We start from the raw sequence: 18,701 nt of genomic DNA, 5'->3' as shown, positions 1-18,701 counted from the left end.
AGGCATAGAATCTCCATTATGTAAATATTTCATATTTTAATCACCTTCCCCTTGATCAGCATGGATATTTCTAGAATCTTGACATTATCTTGCCATCTACAACTCAGCTTCAGTCTATGTGGTTACCCTACTTTGAGGTATCCGTTCTCTTGATGCTGATGGTCTCCTAGAATTGGTATCTCTTACTGATGCCTCTAACTCCAGCACAGGTTTCCATAATTGGTTTCTATGAATCCTGATAGTTAAGTGATTCTGTTCCTGTCTTTAGTTTGGAAAATGTTTACACACCAACTGTAGACTGGAAAGCTCTGGAGATGAGGAGAAGGAAAGCACTGTGCTGCTTCAGGAGATATTAGGCTCACTTGTGAATGGCAGAAAGTCTGGCTCTCATGGAAATATCCATCTGCCAATGGTCCAGTGTGAGACTGGCCCTTGATGTATGGTACAAATGACACCAGCTTTGGGCACTGGGCCTGCATCTCATCAGTGAGAAAGGAAAAAACAATACAAGGCACCCTTGCTGCCTGCCTTTAGGAACCTTCCTGGGAGTAGATTCTTACATCTCCGTGCTAGATCTTAGTTGTAGGTGTAGAGAGATGGTTCTGATGCTCTAATCAGGAATCCTGAAGGTCTTGTTCTCCAATTGGTTCTTGATCGATTAATAAAAATGCTAGCAACCAATGAGCTAGGTGGAATAGGCAGGACTTTCAGTCTTCCCCCCCCCCCCCCCCGACTGTAGGCAGACTAGCAGACACAGGGAGGAGAAAAAGAATTCTCAATGCTTCAGAGGGAGAAGGAGCCAGGGGCCATGTGAGATCTAGGATGGAGTGGTTATTGGCTACTCCCTAACTGGGCCTGGGGTGGTGGACAGGATATTAGATATTAAGGGCTGGAGAGATGGCTCAGTGGTTAGGAACACTGACTGCTCTTCTAGAGGCCCTGAGTTCAATTCCTAGCAACCACATGGTGGCATAAAATCATCTATAATGGAATCTGATGCCCTTTTCTGATATGTCTGAAGACAGCTACAGTGTACTCATATATGTAAAATAAAATGAATTTTTTTTTTTTTTTTTTTTAGAAACACAATTAAACTGAGAGCAGATTAGGGGCCTAAATGAGGAGAAGTGAACCAGGCAACGAAGGGCAGAATTAGAGGTGTTGAGCAGGAAGAGAAAATAAGGGTGCAATAACTAAGGAAGGCTGTTCTAAAAGAGCCCAGCTATTGAGCTAAAACATATTTAAATAAGTTAATGTGTGTGTTTCAGCCATGAATCTAAGGGAACCTGGGTGTGGCTGGTAGCATTGTCTGTCCGGAGCTTAAAGCAGTGTAGCAAAAACTACACGCTACTTGTAAGGATAATGCACCGTGTGAAGACATGTCTGTCTTTCTTTGCCTGCCTAAGACACCCTCTGATTGGATAAAATAAAAAGCTGATGGCCTATAGCAAAGGCAGGAAGTAGAAGGTAGGCATTCCAGGAAGAGATAGAAACTCTGGGAAAGAGCCAGGGGTGGAAGATTCACTACCTGGACTCCAAGGAAGTCAGATGTGTGAAACTGAGGAGAGGTAACCAGCTATGTGGCAGAACTTAGATAGTATAAATGGGTTAAAATAAATTACGAGCTAGTTGAGAGCAAGCCTAGCTTAAGGACTAAGCATTCATTTATTAATGAATAAGCCTCTGTGTCATTATTCAGGAGCTGGGGGTGGAGCTTAGAAAAGCACCAGCCTTTACACTTAGTTTTTAGCCAGTTGGTGAGGTCCATCTGGGTGTTGTCTTTCTTCCAGGTAGTTCTCGAACTCAGCTATAACCAGGCCCCTGCTCCCGGGTATTAGGTACTCAAGACTTAACAGTAATCCCAAGAAAAGGCCGTGAAATAGTTGTGGGATTTATGTAAAATAACCAAGCAACGAAGAGAGAAATCTATAGAAAAAGATTGTACTTTTTCACATCTTCCAAATTTTGTATAAAGTCTTGGGACAGCTGTGGACTTCCATGAGGGTACTGGCAATTGAACCCTGGTCCTCTGCAAGAACAGCAATCACCCCTAACTGCCAAGTCATCTCTCCAGACCTCATGTAAAGCCTTGGAAATATGTCTAGGCTCATTCTATTGTTTACATCATGTGAGGGTTTGGTTGTGTTTAGTTTAAAGGTGCTAAATAAAGCCTTTTTGTGAACAATTTTAAAGTGTTTTTGAGTAGATAATGAATATATTCAATTCCTACTTAAGTAGGATTTGTTTGTTGAGTAGATAATAAATAAGTGACCCATGGACAAATATTCACAAGTATCAGTGCTTTATGAAGATGGCCCAAAGTGTGAGAGGGGTTAGCCTCCTATGGTGCTCAACTTGCAAATTTAACTGTATCGTTGAGTGTAGAAAAAAAGCAGTGGTAGGCTGGCTGAACACTGCAGATCCTAAGTGTTTGGGAACAAGAAGGGTTTTGGATTTGGGATCTTGGGAGTATTTGCATGCACAATGGGACCTTGGGAATGAGTCTAAGCACAAAGTCTGTGAATGTCCATACACATTGTATAAGGACAGCCTAAAGATAATTTTGTATATCTGCATTTTGACTGCATTTTAACTTGTCACATGAAGTTGTGTGTCAAATTCTCTATTTGTAACATGTCTTCTCTCAAAAAGTTTCAGGTTTGGGATCATTTCAAACTTTGGGGTAGGGATGGTTAAGTCAATATTGCTGTGAAGAGACACCATTACCAAGGCAACTCTTATAAAAGAAAGCATTTAATTGGGAGCTTGTTAATAGTTTTAAAGGTTTAGTTCATTATTATCATGGCAGAGGGCCTGAAGGAATGCACTAGAGTCTTCAGAGAGAGAGAGAGAGAGAGAGAGAGAGAGACAGAGAGAGAGACAGAGACAGACAGAGAGACAGACAGAGAGACAGACAGAGAGACAGAGACACAGAGAGACAAACAGAGACAGAGACAGAGACACACAGAGAGAGACAGAGACACAGAGAGACAGAGACACACTAGGCTTGGTGCAAGCTTTTGAAAGTTCGAAGTCCACTCCCAGTGACACACTTCCTCCAACAAAGCCACATCCACCCCAACAAGGCCACACCTCCTAATAGTGCCTCTCCCTATGAGCCTATGGAGGCCACTTTCATTTTAACCACCAGGAATGAATGTAAACCCATCCAAGCCTCTAGATGGCGCTTACAGGGACAGAGGGACTTGTGAAAAGGTCCGTGAGGGCATAATCACTGACTCTAGCATGTTAGCAATGAGTTTCTTCCATAGACACAAAGAAACAAAGGGATGGAGGGGGACACCTGTACAACTTGATTTGATTGTGCATCTACCTTTGATATACTTAGCCAGAGGCATAGGGCCTTAGAGAAAACCACACCAAGACTGAATGGTGTGTGTTGATGCGTCACATCCTAGAAGGGAGCATTAACCATGAGTTAAACTTCTGACCTAATCATTTTTTCATATGATATTTTTCTAGCTTCATATATAACTTGAGTGTGGAGGCTAAAGAGAGATATATCTGATGCCCTTTGGCCAATGATTTGTGAGGCAGAGAGGCCGGTGGAAGAGCCATCCATGTAGAGGAGGCAACTAGCAAGGGTCAGCAGATTCTTTGTGCGTTTGGGGGTTGTTATACTCAGCTGCTACTTAGAGATGTCTGGGGAACGTGTGTACAACTTTCCCTGACCTATCTATCTCCCACACCCCCCACCTTTATCCCTAGGCCTTTTCACCCTTTGTGGCTTTGTACAGCATCCTGTCCTTATCTGGAACATCTTTCACCAGAAGATATCCCCTTGTCATAGTTTGCCTTCCAGAGTTTGCACTTCGATTCTTCGACTAACAAACTATGTCCTCTAGGATTCACACACTGGAAACTGGATTCCCAAAGCAACATGCTAGTGGTGTTTGGATGGAATCTTTGTGGGGTGATTGGGGTATGAGGATCTGCTTTTGTGAGTGAATTAGTGCCCATGTGGATTAATGGATTAAAGGGCCGTCAAATAGGCGTGCACCGTGAACTGGTTTCGTCACTGACTTTGGAGGTCACGAGAGAGGCCAGTTCACTGCATATACCTACTCGGCTTGACCCTTTCTCAGATTCAATAGAAGCATGTGGTGAGGCCACATACACAGCATCTGACTTGTGAGGAATTTGCTGCCCACAGAGGAAGGAAAAATGCATCTCCCCAGAGGCAGCAGTCAAAGGCCAGGCAAGCCCCGTGGGAGGCAAACAACTCAGGCTATAGATTTTCTTTTCTTGATTTGGAGTCTTGCCAGGAGTGACATAGACATGGACATGAGTGTCATACCTCCTGAAGTACTTTGTGCATGGGCAGGCGTCTCTCTAGCCCATCCACTGATCTGTCTGTCCTAGGCCCTGGGCCATCTCACGCGATTGGTATCTATATAGATCTAGACCAGATTCAAGCAACTGAATGTCCGTCACTGTATTGGAGGCTTAGGGATAGGGAGTTTGGAAGTTTTGGGGAATCTTATGACAGTTCCCTCCCCAACTGTTGTACTTCCAACCTGATCTGTGCTAGACACAGGGATGCCCACCAACTTCCCCAGCCTGGCTGGCTCAACACAAATCCTGCCCTGCCCAACATCTGAGCCTTCCTGCACCCCTTCGCACCTACCTTTTCACATGATCCTTTGATTGTTGGAACATCCTTCCCCAAGGCGAAAAGGAAGGAGCTTGTTCGAAAAACTGAGTGAAGACACGTGAGGCTGGAGAGAAGGAGCTCAGTGAATCTGTGTTGTAGCCGACTCAGGCAGGAGCTGCTGAAAGAGAAGGCACCATCACTGAGGAGGGACTGGATTCTAGAGGGAGGCAAGGATCCAGGCAGGTAAACTGAGTAACAGTGAGAGCTCAGCACGGGCTTTGAGTTGGAGAATCCAGCAAATGAAAAATGCTGATGCTTCCAAGGAGGGCCAGGACAGACAGATCAAGTGCTTGTTTGAGTCTCAGAAGGGCAGCTTCAGACCTCTTCTGGACAAGTTGAGAGTAAACCAGAGAGCAGAGGAGAAGGGTGAAAATGGTCCCATAGAGAAACATTTGGCATAATTATGACGAGGATTAGAGGAGTAAATGCAGAGCTGTCCAGTCTGTCTCCTAATTCTCTCTCCAGTTTCTCCCAAAGTACCTTGTTAATGCAACCAACTCTTTGTTTCTGCTCCAGGTCTGTGAGCCAGACTATGGTGTAGGGTGTGGTTGGGGAGAGGACCTAGCCATATGCAGCATTATTGGCTTTCTAGTTGATCTTGGCACAAAGGACTTGAACTCCTGGACTCACTTGTCTTCAGAATTGGTCAGGTCTGGTTCAGAGTCACTGCTTATCGGAAGTGAGATTCAAGCCAGTATCTTCTTCGTTCTCTGAATCTGAACACCCTGAATGAGGTCATTTATACAGAGTGCCTGACCTTGGGCTCTCTGTCTAGGTCAGGGATGGGTTTCCCTAACATACACCTTTAATGACTATGTCTGTAGCCAGTGGGATCCCTGAGAGAAGAGTCAGGGTAGAAGATTCAGGGCAGGGAAACCTGACAACTGCTGATGTCACAATGCCTCTACTCACCACAGATGCCTGGCTACTAGACCACCTCAGGGCAGCGACAAGACCATGGCTGACTGCAGCAGACAGAGGACAACAGGGGATCTGGGACCCAGAGTTCAGGGGGCTGCACGATACCAAGAATGATATCTGGACCAGAAAGCAGCCTCTCTGGGCCAGGAAGCAGCCAAGATAACCAGAAGAAGACATGGAACCCCAGGAATTACTCAGGTACCATTGATGGGGCCCCTCCTCTCAAGCCAGACACTCGTGCTGACAAAGAGGGAAGGCTAGGCAGGAAGTCAAAGGCACAAACCCAAACTCTAGGGGTCATACCCTTTTCAGGACAGTTTTTCCATTCGGTTAAAGGCGTTCAAGATCTGAGCATTCCTTACCGTTTCCAGTTCACAGTCCACAACACCTGTCACCTGAGACTATCCAGCACACACTTAATGTTCAATGTCTGCCCTGGGCATTGGTGTCTTGCCTGCATGTATGTGTGAGGATGTCAGATCCCCTGGAACTGGAGTTAATAGACAGTTGTGAACTGCCTTGGGGATGCTGAGAATCAAACTCAGGTTCTCTGGAAGAACAGCCAGTGCCCTAATTGCTGAGCCATCTCTCCAGCCTGAGGCTTACAGTTTATCACAATGGCCCAGCGAGAGCCAGGTGTGGTGATGCACACCTTTGATCCCCCACTCAGAGTCAGATGCAGCTGATCTCTCAATCTGAAGTCAGTCTGATCTGTATAGGGAATTCTAGGCCAGTCAGGATTACATAATAGGCCTTGTCTAAAAAACAGTATGTCTAAATGACTGTCCTGTACAGTCAGGGTTAACAACAGCATGTAAACATAAACACATACTAAACCACACAAAAACTTATATGTATGTATGTATATAGCCTATGGAGGCTTGGAGATGAGGGCTTTTATCATTTAAAAATATATTTTCTACTCATTTTAAATTTTTTGGCTAATATACAAAGAAATGGGTTTATAATAGTACTTTCATACACATACACATCTGTATTTATATCTGTACATTTATATTTACATTGATATCTCATTATACTTTATGGTTCTTTGGAAGGGCATATACTATGATGTCCCACAGATGCATGACTAAGTCTTTACAAAATGGAGACCCTCCAAAATGTCCAACCAGGCCTGGTTCATGGCTTTATTATTAAGTATCTGAAGGTTAGCCATGGTGCAATACACCTGAATAACTGATACTCTGGAGGCAGAGACAGGAGGATTGCCATGAACTTGAAGCCTGCCTTGGCAATGCAGTGAGAGTTTGAGGCTAGTCTGAGCTATGTAGAAGGGAACACTGTGTAATTCTCAATCCTCATCCTCGAAGATAAAGAATCTATAAAAAAGAAACCAAGGTCCAGCTACACATCCAAGTTTCTTCAAAGGAATAATTAACATTCAAGTTGATTATTTAGGAATGATTCAGAGAAAGGATTAAAAAACAACACTAAATAGTGTTTTTTAATAGTGAGAAACCTTATGATCGACAAGGCATCTTAATTTGTAGATCAGAATAGGGAAAGATGAGGGAGAAAAGACACCTATCCCTACACATGAGGAGACCTGCACTTGGATTAGATTAAGACAGTGTCTTTTACTCTACTTCAGGGCAGTTTTTAGAGGGGTCCAGAACCTTAGGGTCCCCCAAAGCCACATCTCCAGGTTGACAGCTTCTGTTTGTGTGCACTTGAGCTGAGAGTTAGTGTGAGAAGAGTGGCAAGTGTTGCTGGCCAAAAGCCTGGGAAGTCAGAGCTCTGGATTCAAATTCAGATGCTGCAGCTTGTCTGGGAGATGCCTCCAGCTGGCTGGGGGTAGACAGGCCCCGCAGTCTCTCTTCTTTCTTCCTGCTTGGAGATGTAAAGCTGGGGCATCATCCAAGTGCATATACCTTTGGTGAGGGCTAAGCCTCCTGTTCTAGGACCTGTGCTGGGCAGGAACGGGCCTTCCTTCTGAAATACAGAATAATCTGCAGCTCCCATGAGACTTTCCCCTCCCAGAGTGCAGATCCGAGATCTTCATTTCTTTCTGTGCTATGAGCATCTGGGTTTGTGGTCTTAGTGGATAGCCCTGAAATTCCTACCTCATCTTCTCCTGGCAAATGGATTAGTGTGTGTGTGTGTGTGTGTGTGTGTGTGTGTGTGTGTGTGTGTGTCTGAATATGGGAGTTCTCTGCCTGTCTGTGTATACATGTGTTTGGTGTGTGTTGGGGTCTGTCCATATGTATTTCTGTTTCTGTATCTGTGTATGTTGTGTGCTTCTAGGTGTGTGTCCATGTTTGTGTGTATCAGGCTGTTGGTGTGTATGATGGTTTTCCTGTGTGTGCCCATCTGTGCTTTTAGTGCTTTTAAAAATAGTTCTGGAGACCACATGCTAGGCAAGTGCTCTCCTACTGAGCTGAAACCTTGGCTCTCTTTTACCTTCTGTTTGCCACAGTGTCACTAAGTTGGGCAGGGATTCTTAAACTCATACTGTAGTTCCTTTAGCCTTGAATTTGCAATCCTCCTGCCTCAGCTTCCAGACCTGTGCCTGGGATGAAAGGTTGGCTTCTGCATTTTCCAAGGCCCTCCATGGCTATGCTCTCTGTTTAAGTACTAGCATGCTATCCGCCAGGCTCTGAGGATGGACAGCCGGCGTGGAACCTTGCTTGACGACTTTGGCAAAGCTAGCAGGTGGTACAACCATCCACTACTGGGCTTTGGACAGAAAACAGGGAAAAATGGGAAGAAAGCTTGGAGTCAAGAGAATGTATTAGAGGAGATGTCTGAGTGAAAAGGAGGTTAAATGGAGAGACATGGAAATGTTATTAAGAAAACCCAAGGGGAGGAGCCTGGGAGAAGATAAGGATCCTGGGTCAAGGGTGCAGGGAGAAGACACAGAAAATGGATGCTGGTAGCTCCTCCCCTGCCTAGGACCCGTTCCCCTAAGACCATAAGCTATAGATAGGGCTGCCACTCCGGATAACTCTCATAATCCCAATACCACAAGAAGGGACAGAAACTGCTTAGAAAAGCAGCCAGTACTTCAGGAGGCTGATGCACAGAGCATGTACGTATGAATGTTCATTTCTTTCTGAGTAGCAAGGGCCAAGCTTAGGCCAGGAGGTAGCCTCTCCTTTTGAAAGGTTTAAGATCTACTTGAAATTACCCTCTTAAAAAACCTGTAGGCTTGCCTGGCCTGAGACCTTCAGTCCCCAACCCCCCAAATTCCACCTCCACTTTATCCCTATGCCCGTGCTCCCTGGGCATGCCACTAGAGAGGAATGAGGACAGTGAGGATGGCACCGTGGCTTAAGGTCACACAGCTGGTAAATGATAGAATCATCGTCTGACACCAGCGTTCCAGCAGGGAGCATCTACACGCTATGCCCAGACATCCTGTGATTTGCTTGACCTCTGACTCTGGCATGTTTAAGCTTTGAATATAGCTTGGCGCCTGTTCCTCTTCCGACTGTTTCACTTGTACATTAGCCGATCAAGCCAGCCAGCTTTGCAACTCAGCTTTGACTTTCTGGCTACCAGCCCTAGCTAGACAGACACACCAGTCTTTCTGATGCTTCCCAGTCGTAGCTGTCTTCAGGCCACTTGTATATCCCCTATGGTAGAACAGTTTAGGAAGAGAGGCAGGACACAGATGCAAATGGTGAGGAGGAGGCATTTCAAGGTGGAATGGGTCACATGGTCTCTGATGTTCTTCAGTTTCTTCCTCCACAGTCACCTTCCCTGCCACTATTGACTATATCCCATCAGAAACCGTGCGGCCCATTCCACCTTGAGAACTTAGAGGGCGGGGCCGTTGTGGAATGTACTGGGAAGTCACTGAGCAGGGAGAAAAGCAGGGCTAAATTCCAGCCAGTGCCTGGCTGAAGCCAGACAGTAAGAATGTAGGGCTGGCTAGGCCCATGCTTGCAAAATATTTGCCTACTTAGATTCAGTTTTCATTGTTAATTTCTAAAATAAATGTTTGCTTTACTTTTGTAACTGTAAAATTTGGAGGAACATGAAAAATAATGACTTTGTTTGAGGTTTAGAAATGTACTTTGGGCCTGGGGGTCCTTCCATGACAGTGGGCTCATGCATCTTTGGGTCGGTGCAGGTGCCTGTGGTCCATCTGAAATCTTTGTAGTCGCACTGCCAAGAACTGTCCCTCAACCTGAGTCTTTGTCAGTGGCCATGGCTGATCTTCTCCTCACTCCATTCCAGGACCTCTGCCTGATACTAATGAGACTAGCCAACCATGACGACTACCCGCTACCCCCCAACCCTGTGGCCCTGCCCTGAGGCTCTGCCATGGTACATGGGTCCTACAAAACAGTGGCTTTTCTATGCAGTCTTCCCGAGAGCAATTTTTGTTCTGTTCTATTCCACTCCCAGTATTTCCGCCTTCTCTGCCACCCTCGTGTGTTTAAAAGGAAAACATTTTAAATTAAATATATGGCCCAGAAAGATGGCTCGGTAGGTCAAAGCGCTTGTTGCTACACATGACGATTTGAGTTTGATCTCCGGAACCTACGACCCACGAGGCAGAAGGGGAGAATTCACTCCTAAAGGTCAATGACCGCCTCATGGCTGACCTTCTGTTCTTGAGTCAGGGTTAATCTGTCTCTTAAAGCCTAGAAGAATCAAGCAGAAATGGAAACTAAGACAGGCATCCAATGTATTGCTTTCATATTGATATGCAAGTGATGTAATAGCATTTCTTACAAAAAAACCAACAAAAACAAACAAACAAACAAAATGAGCCTGAGCCCACATCTTTGTGGTACCTTTTGAGCTGGTGTCTTCCCGGCTCTCTAGTCTTTGGTTGGTGGTGTCCTGACTCTATGGCCACACGTAGGCCAATTGACATTGTTGTGTTGTTTCGGTTATGTTTTACAACGATCATGACACATCTCTCTATTGAGATGTTAATTTTTCATCTTGTTTTCCAGTTAATTTTACCCTAGTTTTTGAAGGCCGTACTATGACCAAATGTGTCTTTTTAGCTTTTTTTTTTTTTTTTTTTTTTTTTTTGGTGGTGGTGACAAAAGGAAAAACCATTTTGGGCATCCCTGCCTTGTGTCTGCCAGCCCTTGCTGAGTGCACTAATTCTGTTCGTAGATTATTTTGTGTTTCTACCTAGGCAGTAACGGTGTGCACATTCAAAGCCCCACCTTAGAATCAGACTGACCCGGATCTGAATTTTAATCTTATCATTTACTAAATGTACCACTCAAGGGGAGTGACTTGCTTTCTTCTAAAGCCCATTTCTCTGTCCACAAAATGTGATTTGTAGTGAAGTCTAATGAGATGAGGGCACAGGGCCTCATCAGTGCTTGGATTTTCCCATTCATGTCGTTGTGCCCTCAGCTGCCTTCAGCTCTGGCTTATTCCCTCTTGTATATTAGCAGCATTCTACACAGACAAGCAGCTTCAGTGGACACCTTGTCCTTGGATTTCTTGACAGATCTGTGGCCTTTACACCTGTCCCTTTGTGCACCACTTGGCTTGACGTCTTGAGATGACATGCCAGACTCTCCCCCTGTCTCCCTGGTGGGCACCACTCAGTCCTTCCTCATGATTCTCCTCCCTTCTCACACCTAAAAATCATCCATTTATGACCCCTCTACCACACTTATCCAACAGAAACCAGAGATAAGACAATCTTTGTTTTCTACCATGTTTATGTGTCTGAAACTATGACCACTATGACCACTATGAAACTATGACCACTAAGCTGTTCATGGAGAGCAGCTTCTCACCAGTGGTTGCTGCCTGGGATATTCTACAATGCTTAGGGTGTAACTTAGCAACCTGTCTTTAAACCAGCTTTCCCTTTTCTGATATTCATTCCATCGTCTAAGTCAGAGACCTGAGATCTTCCTAGACCCTCACACTCCCTCCCCTTCCTGGTTAATGATGACCCCACTTTGTTTTCATCCTTCTCACTTAGACTCTTTCCCTTGTTTCGAAGTAGCTTTTCAGGCCCTTCTAGCCTTGCCAAGGTTTCTGTTATGTTGAATTTAAAATTGCATTGATTTGTAATTAGACTCCAGAAATCTCCCATAGATGTTGTGAAAACTACTTCCCAGATCTCGGGGACTCAACCTAAGCGAAATATACTACAACTGGCTTTGGCATGGACTGCCATGAGGTGACTTGGGACTCCGGGTATCTTCCATTTTTGTGGCTCTGTGATCTCTTAGGGACCTTGGATTCCTTCACTTCTAAGCTATGAATGGATAAAGAAACACAGTGATGGCTAAAGATTTTAATGAGTCCGGTTTGCAGATAGGGAGGACTCAGACACAAAAGTTGTATCTAGTCAAAAGGAAAAGAGGAGGGGTGGGGATGTGCTGGGAACCAGCTCTTAGCTTCCTTGCAGGATCCTGGAATCCGGGAGGTAGATGCTACTAGTCTTTGATGGAAAGACAGCTATAAGTTTCTGCTACAAACTTTTTCTAAAGAGAGATGACAATGCCAGTCCCTACTTAAAGTCATTCAATAGTCTCCACAGTGTCTTCAAGACACAGAATTCTTGAGTGTGAATGTTTTAGGCCAGTGGTTTTCAACCTGTGAGTTATGGCCTCTTTGGTGGTCAAATGACCCTTTTGCCGGAGTTGCATATCAGATATCCTGCATATCAGATATTTACATCATGATTCATTACAACTATGAAGTAGCTACAAAAATAATTTTATTTTATGGTTGTGTGTGTGTGGGGGGGTCACCACAACATGGGAAACTAGATTAAAGGGTTGCAGCATTAGGAAGGTTGAGAACCATTTTTCTAAACAGAAAAAAATAACCAACATAAAACCCCAACAACATAAGAGCCTTCACGGTTGGCTTTACTTGTTTACAACCCACTTCTTCATACTGTCTTCTCCCGCAGCTCAGGTGCATCCTGTGTGTTGGCATTCCTTTGGAAGTTACTGCTTTCTTCTTTTCTTTAGATTTTTTCCTCATTTGTTTCTTCTTCTTTTCTCTCAGTCATGCCTGCTCATCATTTAAAAGTAAACAGGTGGCCAGTTCCTTCAAGGACTTGCCTCTTGTGTCTCTTCCTGGTGGTGCCCCTCATGCCATAGGAACAAATGACACCCTGACATTTGGGAGCTACCCTTAGTGGTCTTATGGTGTTCCCAAAGGAGGAAATAGTGTGTTTGGGGGGTTCTCAAGGACTTAGACCAATGATACTGGTTTTCACCTGGGAACTTGTTAGAGATGCAAAACTTCTTCTTCATCTTCTTCCTCTTCCTCCTCCTCCTCTTCTTTCTTCTTCTTCTTTCTCCTCCTCTTCTTTCTTCTTCCTCCTCCTATTCTTCCTCCTTTTCCTCCTCCTCTTCCTTCTTTCTCCTCTTCCTCCTCCTCCCTCCTTCTTCTCCTCCTCCTTCTCTGAGCCATCTCTCCAGCTCCATGTCTGTACCTTACAGAGAAGGTGCACAGAAAGTGCTTGTATGGCCTTAGGCTCTGAAATTTATGTGAGGGAAAAAACAGACAAATCCCTTGCTCTTAAGGATTTGAAGTTCTAAGAGGGGAGGAAGGAAATACATTAAAAACAAATGCATCGAGGTGTCTTAGCTGTTAAGAGCACTTGCTGCTCCTCCAGAGGACCTAAGTTTGGTTTCTAGCACCTGTGTCTGGTGGCTCTCAATTGCTTCTAATTCCAACTCCAAGTGATCTGATGCCCCCTTGTGGGCTTTGTGGGGACTTACACACACATGGCACCCACTCACAGACTCATATATGCATAAATAAAAATACAAAATAAATCAGAAAGTAAAACCCATCCAAAACACTTCCAGGCAGTGATATGTACTATATGACAATAACATGAGGTTATAGGATATTGAGCCAAACAACTTAAACCCAGCCAAACTAAAATTTACAGGGTTTGTTGAGTTGGGGGGCGGGGGAGGGAGTGGGAGACCTGAGAAGTGTAGACAGAGGCAGTCATGGGTGGATAGACTTTGGAGCTTAGATTTCACTCCCAAGTGTGCTGGAGAGGGCCCTGGGGAGGACTATTTAGGTCAAGGAATGACACACACACTGGTGCCTACTTTTGAAAGGTCACTGTCACTGCCGAGTGTATAAAATATATTCTATGGGGATAAGGGTAGAAGGGGGAAGCCAATTGCGGGGCTGAGGAATACCTGAGAGGAAACATTGGGAACTCATATTTGATCACATGCTCCTGGGGCCAGCTCCTCAGGTGTGAGTCTTGTCCATTGAAATAGGCTTTAAACAAGCCACTGAACTTTCCTCTGCCTCTACTTTATAATCTGTAAGAGGGGATAACATTAGCACTTAACTCCTGGTTTGTAGGGAAGACTCTGTATGTTAATGCAGGTAAAACAGGATTGTCTTGGTGTGTTGTTATTACTAGTGTGATGTTAATAGCAACAACAACCATTGTTATTATTAATAAAGCAATGAATTTAGGATATGTTTGCAAGCTGAATTGACATGACCTGATAAATTGAGTCTCGAGAGGGATAGGAAAGATATCTAGGTTTTTAGCAACTGACTAATTTGTAGTGTTCTAATAAAAGCAAACATTACCAGTACTTGAGAAGCAGAGGCAGGTGGATCTCTGAGTTTGAAGCTAGCTTAGTCTGCAGGATAGCCAGAGCTATACAGAAAAACCCTGACTCAGAAACCCAAAACAGAGAGATAGATAGGTAGATAGATAGAGCACCAGCCTTTGGAGGAGTAGGTTTGGTAGTGTGATGAGACGAGGTTTATCAAGAGTTCAGCTGATCAGGGAAAGTCTGAGGTATGTGGAACACACCTGAGCTGTCTGGAAGGGGGATAAATGGATGTGCCTGAAGTTCAAGACTAGAGGCTCAGAGACACACCTCTGGAAACGTGTACAGATGGGGAAGCCCAGGGTAGAGTGCTGAGTCCTTTCCTCTAAAGGTAGGCTAGGAGAAGAAGCCAGTTTGTATTTGAAGATGACCTCCCTGGGAGGTGAAACCCAGATGGACTCAGCAATGGTCCATGATGGGCACGAATGTGAAGCGGATAGTTCAGTTTCTACAACATAAAAGAGACTTGTAGAGAGTAATCGGATTTTACATTATCAGTTGGTGCTTAAAACCACTCAATTAGAAAGATCTGCTTCTATACACTTCTTGATGCCAAGAATTAATAAGAGGAGGGATCACTCCTGATCTATGAGGACAGCAGTACAAACAGCCTTTTCAGAGCTGCCTTGCAACAGGACACCAAAGCATCTGGGACAGTAGTTCTCAGTCTGTGGGTCCACACCCCGGGAGGGGTGTCAAATGACCCTTTCACAGGGCTTGCCTGAGACCACTGGAAAACACATATATTTACGTTATGATTCACAACAGTAGCAAAATTACAGCTATGAAGTAGCAATGAAAATAATTTTACGGTTGGGAGTGACCACAATGTAAGGTGCTGTATTAATGAGTCAAAGCATTAGAAAGGCTGAGGACCTAGGGGGAGCTTGCTGCAAGCCAAAATAAATCCCACCTGCTTTACTACTCAGGCTGAGGAGAAGCTTCCTGTCTCCCTGTCAAAACAAAATTCAAGAAATCACCATTAAAGGTTGACCTAAACTAAGGTGAAAAATGCCTCAAACTGCGGGAAGAGTTTCCAGTGACATCATAGTTTGGCACAGCTGTTCTGGGTCCTGAAGCATCTAGACACTCACTCCTCTGATTGCCCCACACAGACTATTATGCATTTTATTTTAGGAAACACTTAAGTTAGTACACAAAGTGAGGGGTTTTATTATGATATTAAAAATTTTTAATTAAAACATAACTGCATCACTTCTCTCCTTCTCTTTCCTCTCTCCAACCCCTTCCATGTTCCCTCCCTCAGACTAGCTCCTCTCATGTCCTACCCCTTAAACCCCTCCCAAGTCTCCCCCACCCCTCTCAAATTGATGCCCTCTTTTATTGTTACATACACACACACACACACACACACACACACACACACACACACACACACACACACTATAAATATGTATATATAGACCACAGTGTGCTGAGTAACTAAGGGTAACGTTGCTTGTGTGTACACTATTTCAGGGCTGAGCACTTGATATTGGAAAATCAATTAGGGTTTTTAGTTTTATGAAGTTCTACTTTTCAGCTGTTGGCCTTAAATATTGGGCAACTCGTGTCCTATTCAGGAAGTCCTTTTGTATACCTCTACATAGAGGTTACTGTCTATGTTTTCTTCTGGCAATTTTAGAATCTTGGGTTTATAATTGAAGTCTTTGGTCTACTTGGAGTTAATTTTTGTGCCTCTTGATAGATATGGTTCTGATTTCGTTCTTCTGCACATGGACACTGTTTTCCCTGAACCATTTGTTGAAGATGCTGCCTTTTCTCCAAGGCGTTGTTTTGGCATCTTTGCCAACTATCGGATGGCTGCAGTTGCATGTACTTGTGTTTGGATATTCTGTTTTGTTTCATTGTGTACATGCCTGCTTTTGTGTCAGTACCATGCTGTTTTATTACTGTAGATCTGTTGTATACCTTAAAAATCGAGAACGCCAATTCCTTCGATATTACTCTGTTTGCTCAGGATTGTTTTGACCATCTGAGTATTTTCTACTTTCACATATATTTAAGGCTTTTTTTTTTTTATTTCTGTGAAGAGTGCCATGAGGATTTTGACTGAGATTGCATTGACTCTTTTGGTAGGATAGTCATTTTTACAGTACTAAGTCTATTGGCTCATGACCATGATAGTCCTATGTTCTAAGCATTCTTCAATCTCTTTCAGGAATTTGAAGTTTTCATTGTAGGGGTTTTTCACCTCCTTCATTAGGTTTATCCGATATACTTGTCTTTTGACAAATTACCTTTGAGTCTGTAAATGAATCGTGTCTGTGGTCTTCTCTTTTAGTTTGTATGCTGTTAGCATATAGAAAGGCTACTGATTTTTCTGCAGTTGTTTTTCTAATGGTTACTGCGTAGTCCTGGAGCTGACTCTGTAGATCAAGCTGGAGTCAAACTCAAAAGGAACACTTTTCTCTGCCTCCCAAGTGCTGGGATTAAAGGTGTGCACCACCACACCTGGTTAGCTACTGGTTTTTTTTCTGCCATCCTGCTGAAATTAGTAATTGTTTCTAGAAGTTTTCTGTTGGAATTTTTGGAATCTCTTATGCATATATTATTATCCTATCGCAAATAGGAATGATTTGACTTATTTTCCTCTTTGTAGCCCTTTGATTTCCTTCCCTTGCCTCATTGCTGCAGTTAGTACTTTGCACACTACATTGAAAAGGAGTGGGGATAGCAGACAGCTCTTATTCCCCATTTTAATGAAAGTGTTTTGATTTTTTTCTCCATATATAATGATGTTGGTTGTGGGCTTGTTATATATAGCTTTTATATGTTGAGGTATGTTCCCACAAGCCCCACTCTCCAGGACGTTTAACATGAAAGCTTGGATTTTGTCAAAGGCTTCGTGCATCTATTAAGATGATCATGTGCTTTTTATAGATGACACTACACTTGACTCTTATTCATCCCCTTCCTCCACCTTCCTGGTCTTCTTTCTCCCTGCAAACACGCCTCCATTCTGCCTTCAAATTACTGCATTCCATTCCCGCCCCTTTCTCCCTCTCCACTTTCCCTTAAGATCTCACCTTTCTTTTTCATGGTCTCCTTTGTGCCTAAATGGATTCACACATTGTACACATAAACACATGATGTATGATGTATGTGTGTGCATCTGTGCATATGCGCAAGTGTAAGTGGTGCTCTGTGTGTGTGTGTGTGTGTGTGTGTGTGTGTGAGAGAGAGAGAGAGAGAGAGAGAGAGAGAGAGAGAGAGATTGATTGATTAAAGGACAATCTCAGGTAATTGGCCCTCGTCTTCTGTGTTGATTGAGATAGTTTGACATTGCATACGCAGAGCTAGCTGTCTTAAATTTCATGTAATACCATTCATTGACTCTCAGGATCAGTCACTGTGTTAGTGGAGTCTCTTTCAGAAAGTCCTGAGGAGTCTTACCTACGCTTTCATCTGGTGACTTAAAGTCTTCATTGACACCCTTGATCTGCTTTGCATGTGTTTCTACACACGGTTCTACTTTCATTCTTCTATGTGGACACTTAGTTTCCCCAGCACAGTATGTGGAAGAGGCTGACCTTTTTTCCAGTGTATTTTGGCAGTCAAAAAAAAAAAAAAAATCAGGTGACTGCAGCAGTGTGGGTGTAATTTTGGGATCTCTCTTCTGTTCCATTGCTCTGTGTGTCTATTTTTGTGCCCATACCAGTTCCTGAACCCGGTCCATCACGGCAGAGAAGCCATGGCTAAAGGAGCTTGGGGCAGCAGGACCCGTGGTCAAGCAGAGACAGATGGATGCTTGTGTTTATGTTGAGTCTTCCTTTTTAATCAGCTCCGTGCTGTTCATGGTGGGTGGGTCCCACCTCCCCCTCAATGAATCTAACCAAGAACATTCCTCACAGGCATGCTCCGAGGCTAGCCAAATGGGAGATAATCTCTCACAGGTTTGCCAGAGGCCTGTCTCCTTGATCCTGCCAAGTTAACAATATTATTGACCATTACAGCCTCACACTGGGGATTAAATCCTCTTCCTTCGTTCTGTTCCTTTGTTCCTTCTTCCCTTCCTTCCTCCCTCCCTTCCTTTGCTCCTCCCTCCTTACCTCCTTCTCTCTCCCTCCCTTTCTTCTCTCAGTCTTTTCTGTTCTCCTCCCGCCTCCTCCCCCACTTCCAGAACTCCTTATGCAGTTCAGACTGTCCCTTAACTGACTACCCTCTTATCTTAACCCCCCCCAAGTATGTCATTAGTCCCCCAAAGCCTTGGATTTCAACCTGAGCTTTTTTGAGGAGGTTCAAAACCCAGATATGGCCACACGTGGACTTGCATCTCTCACAAACCCTCACTCTGAAGAATCTGACAACCATTTGTTTGAGCCCTGTGCATATGCGTGAGAGGGAACCGAAGGCAGCACTTTAGGCCGAAGGACACAGTGACACGGATGATTAAACATGAACCCCCCTTTCTGGAATCCATTTTACAGCTCTTGGATAAAGCAATTCTTTCTTTCCACTTTCCAGAGTCAGCGGAAGTGGGGCGGGGACCTTGGCACAGGGTTTCGGAGAGATGG

General features: G+C 44.2%; 1 protein-coding gene across 1 annotated transcript in view; it reads left to right on the top strand.

The window, feature by feature from the left end:
- The first annotated feature begins 5,612 nt into the window (after positions 1-5,612).
- Positions 5,613-18,701, top strand: part of Cdrt4 (CMT1A duplicated region transcript 4) — a 35,729-nt gene continuing 22,640 nt past the window's right edge. Inside the window, exon 1 of the mRNA XM_034506621.2 lies at positions 5,613-5,794. Coding sequence (XP_034362512.1) covers positions 5,707-5,794 — 88 coding nt within the window. The 5' untranslated portion in view covers positions 5,613-5,706. The remainder of the gene's footprint in view (positions 5,795-18,701) is intronic.

Source organism: Arvicanthis niloticus, chromosome 6, assembly GCF_011762505.2.
Source record: "Arvicanthis niloticus isolate mArvNil1 chromosome 6, mArvNil1.pat.X, whole genome shotgun sequence".
NCBI lineage: Eukaryota > Metazoa > Chordata > Mammalia > Rodentia > Muridae > Arvicanthis > Arvicanthis niloticus.
The sequence above is the reverse complement of the archived record's forward strand: the minus strand, read 5'-3'. Positions and strand labels throughout refer to the sequence as shown.